Source organism: Oncorhynchus keta, chromosome 5 (genome assembly GCF_023373465.1).
Source record: "Oncorhynchus keta strain PuntledgeMale-10-30-2019 chromosome 5, Oket_V2, whole genome shotgun sequence".
NCBI lineage: Eukaryota > Metazoa > Chordata > Actinopteri > Salmoniformes > Salmonidae > Oncorhynchus > Oncorhynchus keta.
Window position 1 is genome coordinate 17,480,789 of NC_068425.1, and position 11,710 is coordinate 17,492,498.

An 11,710-nucleotide genomic window follows, 5' to 3' on the forward strand; every position below is an offset into this window, starting at 1 on the left:
GCCGTGTGAATCATCCATACTCAGCTGATGTACACTAGTCCCAGTTAGGGCTCGTCTTAATGGCAGTAGTAAGGTCGGGCACTGATGTCGGGTGGTTAGTCCTGACTCGTAGTCAGTGTTCCAATTCATCCCAAAGGTATTCGATGGGGTTGAAAAAGTGAGCCCACATGAAGCAGATACATGTCCCCCTCTACACCAGGTGGCAGCACTAATACGTGTTTCAAATCAGAATTATTAACGATGTTAACCAGAGAAGATAAAATAAACAAACATGGCGTCCAGTGCGGCGACCCGGACAGCCTCTGTTGCTGCTAAAGTTGTCAAACCGATTTTCAGCAGGGATCTGGATGAAGCCAAGCGCCGAGTTCGCGAACTGTATCGTGCCTGGTACAGAGAGGTTCCAAACACAGGTAAAACCAGCTCTCCCTTTATTAGATTCACACGAGCTGGATCCCAGCGTCAAGGTCGTGCTAAGACAGCTAGCTAACGTTAACTAGCTGTAAGGCACTCTAGCTTCATTTATTTAGCTCATTGGCTACATATCTTGTCGATTTTAAGTGAGCTAACATATACTTTCAATCTAGGGCCACACTTAGCTAACGCGATGTGTCCACACTGAGCAAAAATATAAATTGCAACTGTGTGTAAAGTGTTGGTCCCATGTTTCATGAACTGAAATAAGAGATCCCAGAAATGTTCCACACATTTGTTTACATCCCTGTTAGTGAGCATTTCTCCTTTGCCAAGATAATCCATTCACCTGCCAGGTCAAGAAGGTGATTAAACAGCATGATCATTACACAGGTTCACCTTGTGTTGGGGACAGTAAAAGGCCACTGTAAAATGTGCAGTTTTGTCACAAAATGCCACAGATGCCTCACATTTTGAGGGAGTGTGCAATTGGCATGCTGACTACAGAGCTGTTGTCATAGTTTAATGTTTATTTCTCTACCGTAAGCCGCCTTAAATATTGTTTTAGAGAATTTGGCTGTACGTCCAACCGGCCTCCCAACCACAGACCACGTGTAACCACACCAGCCCAGGACCTCCACATCCGGGCTTCTTCAACTGCAGGATCTGAGACCAGCCACCTGGACAGCTGAGGAAACTGCGGGTTTGCACAACTGAAGTTTGTGCAGAAATTATATCAGAAACTGTCTCAGGGAAGCTCATCTGTGTGCTTGTCGTCCTCACCACGGTCTTGAGTTTGGCGTTGTAACCAACTTCAGTGGGCAAATTCTCACCTTTGATGGCCACTGGCACGCTGGAGAAGTGTGCTCTTCACTGATCAATCCCAGTTTTAACTGTACCAGGCAGATGGCAGACAGCGTGTATGGCGTTGTGTGGGAGAGCAGTTTGCTGATGTCACCGTTGTGAACAGAGTGCCTCTTGGTGGGGTTATGGTGTGGGCAGGCATAAGTTACGAACACTGAACACATGCATTTTATCCATGGCAATTTGAATGGACCTTGATGAGATCCCGTGGCCCACTGTCGTGCCATTCATTCACTGCCATCACCTCATGATTCCGCATGATAATGCACTGCCCCATGTCGCAAGGATCTGTACATAATTCCTGGAAGCTGAAAATGTTCCAGTTTTTCCATGGCCTACATACTCACCAGACACATCACCCATTGAGCATGTTTGGGATGCGCTGGTGTAAGACAGCATGTTCCTACATTTGCAGATAGGCCACATGATTAGCAATTTGATAAGTAGGGAGTGTGATAAGTAAATGCATTAATGTACATATTTCTTTGAGTTTGTTGTGGGAATTTCATATGTCTTATGTTTTGTCCCACAGTGACTACCTTTCAGCTGGACATCACAGCTCGCCAGGGAACAGACAAAGTGAGGGAGATGTTTGACAGGAACAAGCACGTCAATGACCCCCGTGTGATTGACATGCTTGTCATTAAGGTTAGTCTACTCGGCTCCCCCCAAGCAGTCAATGTTCTCTCATGCAGTTAGCCTAGTTTCTTAGTGGCACGGTGGGTTAGTGTTATACTGCTAGACCGAGATACAAACTGTCTAGGTAACTGGGCTGTCATGCTCTACATCATTTTACATGTGACGCATCTAAATCGTTCAAAGAAAACAACTTTGACGAGAATATTTACTAAGCTCAATGGTCACGTATCAAGTGTAGCGAGTGATGTTTTCTTTGCATACTTTTGTTTACAATAGGGTAAGATGGAGCTGCAGGAGACCATCAATGTCTGGAAGCAGAAGACCCACATTATGCGCTATTTCCATGAGACGGAGGTACCACGCCCTGCAGACTTTCTGTCCAGATTTTATGTTGGACATGACAATTGAACTGCTCCCTGTACTTTCCACCCTGTTTTGTCCAGTGTAACAGAGGCTTCCCCTTATTGAACTGTAAATATACACATGATACCCAATCTTGTCAAGTCCTCATTGTACAAATGTTTTCATTTTGTGAAAACAGTCATGGGACAGTTACTTCCCACTTGAAGTCGGAAGGCTCTCCTTGTGCACTGCATAGCTATTCCTCTGCGTTGCCACAGTAGAGGTACTTTCATGTGATACAGAAGTGTTTGTGCAAACTAGCCCTTATCATCACTAAGTTCAGAAGATGGATGCTGAGACCAAGGAATATCAGTATGGTTGTCATGGACCCTGTGTTTACCCTGTACCCACTCCAATTCAATACGCCAGTTGATAAGCCTCTGAATAGTTTAAATAGTCATGAATGACATGCCACTGACGGCCATTACATATAGGTCGACTTTATTAGATCACTTCATCAAAAATAAATGCAACAGGTTGGAATAAAAAGCACCAAGTGTTCTTGATAACCTATATCAGAAACCAGATAAATAGGGACACCTATGCAGGCCTGTCACCTGATTAAGGTCTTCCCAAATAAATCAATATCCCCAGAATGATTGAAAGCAGAACAAATATTTCCATCAATGTAGAAGATATCACTGGCTAAATCAAAAGCAACTGATCCAAGTGTTTCCTTCTGCACACCGATCTATTTGATTTAGTAAGACTTATCTGTGCATGTATTATAACTAGGGAGGAATTAGTCCCACCACTTCTCTAAAACAGCTCTGTATCCAGGCAGGCACACATCACAATGGATGGGGAGAGAAGCACCAGAAAGGCTTTGAGTTTGAGATCCTCAAGTCTTTTCAGCTGTCACACGTCTTCCCATTGTCTGAGAGGCGACACATTACACTTTGAGGGAGAACACAGTAATAGGCCTCGTCTTCCGTGAGGGCAAATGTTATCTTTATTGCTTAAATGTTAAGAGATCAATCGTCTGAAGTTGATTTTATTGATCATTATACATACAACATACCCAGGTCATATGTTGGAGCATACAGACCCTTCAGTCATCATCATCCTCAGGGATGAAGATGTCATGCTCTTCCAGCAGCACAGCAAAGTTATTGCTGATCAGAGTTCTGACATACAGGAAGGGGATCACAACCACAGCAATCCGGAAAAGGCCAAATGAGCTCTGGACAATTGTCAACAATTCCATCACAAAAACATATCTGTTAGCCTGCAATGCTGTGTGATTTTATAGACCATGACAACCAGGATAAAATAAATAATTTACATGATGCATGCTTTACATATTTAAACGCATGTATTTCTAACACTTCCAGTGAAATGGAGAGGTATAGGCTCACTGAGATCCTACCTGAGATTAAACATTCCTATTAAGTTATAAGATATAACGTTAATTACAAATAACTTTCAGGCACCTTTACTAAATTCCTCCCTCCGCCTCTTTCATTTCATAAATTACCTGCTCATATTTTCAACAGACATCACTCACCTTCTTGGGTTCTGGCAAAATACCACCTGGTACTGAGTACACAACTGTTCGGTAATGAGTGCCTTTCCGAATGCATTAGCATAAAACCCAGAAAATGTTGGTCCATGACTGTTTTTCAACACCAACAGTCTGGCCTGACGAACCAAGCCCGAGGCCATCTTCCAAGCCTTTGACGCTCTCAGCAATGCAGAAAGAGATTATTTTGGATGCACCCAAGCACCGCTCCTGAGCCTGCGCCCTCCTTTTACTCTAATATTTCTCATGATTAATTAAGTGTTTTTATGATAATTTATTACAAACGGAGCTAAATCCATAGTACAGCTGTAGTACAAAACACTAAGAATTGCAGCAGTACATTTATTTCTTCATGTAATCTGTAAATGTTTTCCAGTATGTCAGCAATATTTACAAGTACCAATAGCAATAAAATGCAGTTACCATACATGGCACTCAGCAATAATGTATCATCATTACAATAGTTATTGATGAAAGAAATGTAAACCTTTCAGTAAGTAGCATATCAGTAAATACTGTTGTGGAGAATGGGGTAAATTGAACCTTAAGGTTAGTTTAGCCACCCCTTGTTTCTAAGAAACCATACAACATTAATCATGTGACCAAGTAGCAGAGGCACTTGGTCTTAACTGATGACAGTCTGAGCATGCTAAACCTATCAATAATCTTGCAGACCAGTTTCATGGGCTTAGTACACCATTAGTATTTTTTGCATTCATGGGCTTTGTAGCCACATGCAGAGAACTTGCCTTTGAATTGGCACAAATCGAAACAACATCCCTGTCCCTGACAACTGGTCAAGAAATGGAAGGGTTAATAATATTGAATAGTGATCTATATCTGAATGTAGACATACATTTCAGATATACAATATACCACACCCCCATTCCATGAATGAAACTTTGACCTACCAGCACCCACTTACCCCAAGGCAGCTCAACCTACCAGGTCCCTGTGCATACGTAAGTTGTGCCAAGAAGCCACTAACCTGAATTAGCTGTTTTCAAAACTTAAATGTTTACATGAATTCTGATTATTTTCAGGGATACACAACATCCTGAAATATATGTAGACATCAATGTTGGAACGAATACTGTATTTTCCTTGATGTAGTGATGCTGAATGTAAAAAATGGCTCAACATACCCTAGAATATGTACAGACCCCCTTTACATAACTGGGTAATTCTGCTTGAACACAGACCTCAATTGCCTAATTGAAAAAGTGGATATGAGAGGGGAATGAATGTATTTGGAGGAATTAACTGGGTAATTGCCTCTCATTCTGTAGATTAAAAATATACTAAACGAGTGAGGTGCCAATTGTGCAATGGACAACTTACACCTACACACCTACCATTCAAATCATTGCGCTTGATCTCCAGAAGTTTCTTCTATGTACTTACTTACATATTTTGATTTCCATTCACCCCAAACAAGGTAGTCATTGATATATTAAATTCAATATTCAATAAAAAGGACTGGTCATAAATAAATAAGTCAACTCATAATATATACACATATAATACAAATACAGCAAAATAAATATTTTTCAGCCAAGTGAGATGAGTAATAATAGTAATTCAAATCGTACTTTGGACAAAAGTGGAAATGTAAACAGCTTGAGATAAATCTCCTTCACTTGGTGTTTCCACAGGTTTGGTCCCGCCAGTGGTTTCCCTCGGATCATGTAGAACCAGCAAATGATAACTCCTCTCTACACAGGAAAACAAAACAATGTGTTTCGTCATCTGAAACTATACAGACACCACAAACATCATGTCATATAAAGCATATTCTGGACATACTTAGCTATGTTCCCTCCCCGTTTTACCTAATGGTTTTTGAAGGTGAGACGCCTGAAGAACTTGTTTATCTCAAATACTCCAGGTCTGACTGGTACCCCTGCGGTGCTGCTCTCTCCCAGCCTCACAATCTGTCCAGCAGTGATTGCTGCCCTGAGGCTCATGCTCTTCACCACCCGAGACCCAGGCCCCAGGCCAGAGGTAGGCCGGGAGGACACGGTAATGTAGGAGGCATCCTTCTGCGGCTCCTGGTAACTCACTAAGCCAGAGAAAAGGGGAGAAACAGTTGTTGATCAGCAGTGCTACTAACAACAGCCATAATCATATGCACAATTATAAAATAATAAATACAGCATATCACGCATCACCTGCAGCAGTAAGAATGGTGTCTGTGGTGCTGGCGAGCTCCAGGAGGATTGTGGGATATGCAGGATGTAACATGAAGAGCTTTCGGATGACTGGCATGGCTTGAACCGCCCCTGGTGCCACCTGTTAACAGAGCAAGACTTAAAATAGATTTCAACTACTGAACCTCATAGTACGATAGGCACAGATATGTAATCCTTTACCTATCAGGTTGGGGTGAATTCCACTAATTACAGGAGACACCAAAAGGGACTTTCTATCTTCCGACTGCCAACCTGAACATTGACTATTGTTAACATTCTGGCAGCAGGTTTCTGGTTAATTCCACTAACTCAATTCTAATTCAATTATCTCTTTCCTGTAAATTCAACTTAATTCATTTAAAATTCCATTTTTGTCAATTATCCAAAGTGTCTGCTAAAGGACTACGGTCAGTCTTAGAATTCAGAGATAATTCAATTGCAATGCTAGGTAAATTCCAAGAATTGAATTCCCAATTGAATATTATCCCTAACAATTCCACAAATTACATTCCAAAATTAAATTCCCTCATGCTTTCAGGCTGATCATATCAATATCCATACAGCTTAGCTACACTGGAAATATTGAAATACAACTTTAAATGATTTTAAACAAATCCTGCAGTACATTTTTCAATACCAACTGCATTAATTCCATTAACTGGAAAATGTACAAATATTAAATTCCAATTCAAATAGTTCAAACAGTCTAATTCCAATTCCATAACTTGACGATTGTTGAAATTTGAATTGAATTCAACATAAATTCTCCACTTCATGAGTGAATTCAAATATTTAATTGCAATTTCAAATTAAATTGGAATTGACCCCAGCCCTTGTGCCTATACCACTGAAGGATGAACCAACATAACACGTTCTCTCGTAGAAAATGTATTCCTGCTCCTCGACTCACGGTTGTCTTGGTGAGGTTCTTTGGTGGTCTGACAGGGTCACCGGCCCAGAAAAGGAAAGCTGATTGACCAGATGTCATGATTGAGGTACCTTCCAGGTCAAGGCGTGGACAAATAAACTCTGTCTCCCACAGACTACGCCCACTGGCTCCATCAACCACCTGAACCTGAGATCACAGAGAGATGGATGGTCATCTTTGTAAATATGTACAACTGTCCGAGAAGTATAATAGCTATAGGTGTAAGTGTTTGTAGAAGAGATTATACTTTTCTCATTCTAGGGGCCCCAGACTTCTGTATGAGGAGATCTGGGATTCCATCATCGTTGAATTGGCCTGGTGCTGGACGACTGAGACAATGATAAATGATTCAGGTTATTTTAGCTCTATAACTTTATAGGGCAGGGGTTTTCAAACCTCTCCTTCGGGGATCCCCAGTCGTTCCATATATTTGAACTAATCTAGAGCTAGCACACCCGATTCAACTTGTCAGCTAATTACCAAGCCCTTGATAAGGTCAAGTACTTGAGCTAGTTCAGGGCTCCAACTAAATTGTGAAACTTCTGGGGGTCCCCGAAGAGAGGTTTGAAAACCACTATTATAGGGTATTACTTTATAGTTTGAGATATTGATATCTGTATTGTTGGGAAAAGAGCTTGCAAGAAATGCACTTCACTGCACTTGTGCACATGACAAAACTTGAAGCTATCCCTTTTATGCTTAGTCATATACACCCTAATGATAAACTTCTCCATATATCATGGTGAACATATTTCCTACCTGTGTATGGCTGAGGAGGTAAGAGTCCACTCGGTGTGTGCATCCTTCTCTCTCAGCACAGAGAGCTTGCTGGAGAGCTTGCCACACACCAGCACCCAGTCACTGCGGCTGGAGTTGAGGTTGGAGATAGAGTCCAGGCTGTTGTGGTTGTTACACAAGCCAGCCACTAGGGGGACCAAGAACTCCACTTGCTCAGTTCCACTGGACAGAGAAAGTCAAACAGTCGTTCAAACAGGCACTCTATTGTAATTGTGTAACCGAGCACTTTCTTAGCCTTACCTGGAGATGTGTATGAGGGAGGAGTTGGTTTTCCTAAGCTTCTCCCAGCCAGGTTCCTTCAGTCTTAGACCAGGGGATATTGGTGTTTTTCCAGTAGCCCGAGTGTAAATATCTCCGAGGGATACAGCCTCTACAGTGCCTGAGTTAGTATACAAGATACATTATCAGACATTTAGTCATTTCAAATAAGAAACATTTTTTCAAAGTCACTGTGCTTGATATAAAATGAATCCTTTACCTAGTCCAAATAGAATGTAATATGCCCCCAGCTGTGTCTCATGAAACAGGGGACCGATCAGCTTTCCAGAGACATTAAAGGTTGTGAGGTTAAAGGTCACGGGATGTCCAAGTATAGCTCCAGTCAGCCCAGACAGCAGGAGCAGTGAGAGGTCAGACACCTGAAAATACGTTTGAGACAGTTTGATGGGATTGACTGGAAAATGAGTGTTGTTAACACAGTGACTCTGACGATTTGGGATTATGGTCTATATTGTAATAATAATAATATGATTTATATAATAACAATTGTCTTATTACAGCAATAAATATGTATAGGTGCCAAGCCAGAGATTGTCATACCTGGTCAGCAGGTAAAGTGGCAATCAGTAAGTCAGGAACAGAGTCACCTTGGAGATCTGGCAGGGAAACTGCCTGGGACTGGATCTCCCCTGGTGCTACCGACCACAGCTTCTTCCCTGAGGAGGAAAATACAATCGATTACTCCTTAATGAACATAAAACTATTAACTACAACACATTATTAATACATCTCCACAACTGCTAAAATGTTCATGCTTGTAGCTGTGAAACTGAACCATTAAAAGCCATGCATTTCTGTGGTTGTTGTCTGACCTGTGGTGCCGTTGACAGCAGTGAGGTGTGCAGACTCGATGAGCAGACACACGGGGCCGCTAGCTCTGTCTCTCTGGGCAGATAGGGGAATGGCGCTGTTGGGGAGGGCTCTGAGGGCAGCGCCCCCTGCTGGCAGTGGTGATGGGTGGGCTTCGTACTGCAGCCCACACTGGATGGACTCCACAGGTTCCCTGAGGGCCCTCCTCCAAAGCACCTCACCACTGAATGCAGATAGGGCCACCACACTGTACTCTGGGAAAGAAAGAGAGGGAGAAAGAGAAGGGTGTAAAGGTGGGTGGGGTTTATTACGTGTGGCAAATTGTGTGTTCTCAGCAGTTTACTGGGGCGAGCAGGATTAGATATGGAGATTAATATTACATAATCACTGGTAGATTTTTATGGTGTACAGTGAGGAGGTAAGCTTGAGAGAGAATAACGCCTAAAAATGACGGTTGAAAATATCCTTTTCGTTACTACGACAATGTCCCTTGCTGTTTCCATAGATACCTTTGTTGTTCCCTGCAGAACTGGAGAGATGGGTATTGTTGCTCTTTTGAGTGACTCCTATTAGCACATCCTCAACTGAGTCATTGTCAACATCCCACAGTGCAAGAGGAGGTGGGGTAACACCTAAAGAAGAAGAAAACCACTGTTACAGACAGGAACAGTTTGTAACTACTATTTACTAAACTAGACCTGTGGTTGCTTTGCTAACATGCTATTATAATAATCACGGTAATGTGTAATCATAGTAATCCAGACTGTGTAATATCCACCCCCTGACAAAGACAGTCAGCTAAATCTGAGTTTTGTGTTCTCAACTGCTTTCTCATACAGTTGACTTTATTGTAATGTTGACTGTGTGCTTATCTTAATCTAAAGCACTAGTGTACTCAGAGTCTGACCAGTTGGACCAGACCTGTAGTTTTCTCTTTCTCTGCTGTGAGGGAGAGGTGTATTGGTATCAGCAACCAGCAACATACGGGTAAAATGTAGTCTGTTTCATGTGTATTGTTTATACATTAGACTCCTCACTCACCTCCCACATGATCACCCAGCTCTTTCTCCCACTGTGGCCGTTTGTCCAGTTCCCCATGCTGACAAGGCACCAGAAAGGCACACAGCAGTACCACCAGCATGGCACAGACCAGAGGCACCAGGAAAAACGCTGCCCGGATGGCTCCCCTCACCTTAGCCTTCTTCCCGTCCGGGTCAGCACTGACACCCAATCCAGGGCCACCAGAGGCCCCAAGCCCCCCTCCATCCTCTACTCCCTCATCCCTGTTTGTCTCCCTCTGGCTCCAGTACTGCATGCCCTTCTCCTCTCTCTCCTGCCTCTTTTTTCCTGGGAGGCGTTCTCTCCACTCATCATCGTCCTCCTCTGCCTCATCTTCATCCCCTACGAGCCTCCCTGTTCTGCTCCCTCTCAGCTCTGAGGTACCTGTACCCATGCAGTTGCCCCTCCCCAGGCCATTGCGGGGATAGTTGAGGACCAGGTCGTCCTCCTCGCTCTCGTCCTCACTGTCGGCCTGAGTGAGGGGGTCATACTCTCCAAGCTCCGAGCCCTTCTTCCCTGTGAGGGACATACACACAAAGACACACACGGTTAACCTTTTACTGCAGTGGGCTAAATCAGGGTTACAGAGTTGTTTCTTGGTAGTCTTAAACAAATCTACGTTGAAACAAAAGTATACACTTCACACACATGGTTATGGGCTTAAAAAAATATAGACACCTGTACATGTCAGATATAGAGTTGAAATGTATTACATTTTGAGTTTGCATCCCAATATTACACTTAATATAGATCACAGAAGACTGAAATAACAAAACCATATGACATAGAAACACTGGATAATGTTTATTAATTACGATATTCTGACAAATATTAATAACATTCCACCCTTGAGGCCACTAGAGATCGATTTGGTCATTTGACTGCAGGACAGGGGGTCTACAGATCTGTTCTGGAAACAAAGCCCAGGTGAAAACTAGAATGATCTGATAGAGCATGGTGGTGCCTGATAGAACGACAGGCATCCCAAAAGGCCCGGGAAGTTACTCAAATATTGTTTATTTTAACACCAAATGAATTATGTCCTACCCTGGTCCCAGATCTGTTTGTACCCTTGCCGACTCTATTGCTCATTGTTTGGCATGACAATAATTGCCAAGTTAAATGAAGGACCCCCATTACATGGCCCTATATGTAGTTATTTGTTGAACACGAGATTTAAGCAAGTAGTTACATATGTTATAACAGTATTATGACAGTGAGCACTGAGCAATCAAGCGACTTTGATGTGGCACCTTACTGTACTGTACAGTAACTAGCTAGTGTGGCACATAGGATTGTAAATGATGCAATGTTTTTCTAATTAAAACTTGAAAAGAAACGAAATATCAAACATTGAAAATAAGTGTCGATTTTCACCTCTCAATTCTGGTCTGTCATTAAACAAATAAAAACCTGATTTTGTGTTATTGCAATCAACATTATTGTGGCTAGCTGGCTGGCCTAGCTAGCTCACATGAGCTAACAGAATGACACCAAAACAACAATGAGACACGACTGGTACAAAGACTACACAACATCCTTTTCACCTAATCAATCATATCTATTTCACAAATAATTGCAACGCATCTCTTACCAGGCAATTTGAGAGCACGGGACAAAGCTGCAGCCATTGCAAATTGTAACGGCGCTGTGCTACAGAATTTATCCTCTCATCCGACGGAGGCGCCAAAGAACTGTTGTGTGTGCGTGTGTGTGTGGACGTTTCGGGACTGTAGCGAGTGCATTCTGGGATACAACGTTTTTAATTATCAAACACAGTCGCAGAGGGGAAGAGGCTAAATCAGT

The 11,710-nt window shown here is 42.5% G+C and overlaps 2 protein-coding genes across 2 annotated transcripts; one reads left to right on the top strand and one right to left on the bottom strand.

Moving 5' to 3' along the window:
• Nucleotides 1-241: 241 nt before the first annotated feature.
• Nucleotides 242-2,408, top strand: LOC118377000 (NADH dehydrogenase [ubiquinone] 1 alpha subcomplex subunit 6-like). Its single transcript, XM_052518893.1, has 3 exons — nucleotides 242-410; nucleotides 1,808-1,923; nucleotides 2,191-2,408. Exons 1-3 carry the CDS (start codon nucleotides 272-274, stop codon nucleotides 2,320-2,322), a joined length of 387 nt encoding a protein of 128 aa, XP_052374853.1. The 5' UTR covers nucleotides 242-271; the 3' UTR covers nucleotides 2,323-2,408.
• A 1,711-nt stretch (nucleotides 2,409-4,119) lies between these two features.
• Nucleotides 4,120-11,651, bottom strand: LOC118376994 (protein FAM234B). The gene is made up of 13 exons (XM_052518891.1): nucleotides 11,499-11,651; nucleotides 9,887-10,420; nucleotides 9,355-9,477; nucleotides 8,848-9,099; nucleotides 8,576-8,691; nucleotides 8,235-8,394; nucleotides 7,997-8,135; nucleotides 7,718-7,918; nucleotides 7,206-7,287; nucleotides 6,941-7,105; nucleotides 6,010-6,130; nucleotides 5,671-5,900; nucleotides 4,120-5,553 (listed from the first exon to the last, which is right to left on the bottom strand). Exons 1-12 carry the CDS (start codon nucleotides 11,533-11,535, stop codon nucleotides 5,671-5,673), a joined length of 2,160 nt encoding a protein of 719 aa, XP_052374851.1. The 5' UTR covers nucleotides 11,536-11,651; the 3' UTR covers nucleotides 4,120-5,553.
• Nucleotides 11,652-11,710: the final 59 nt, after the last annotated feature.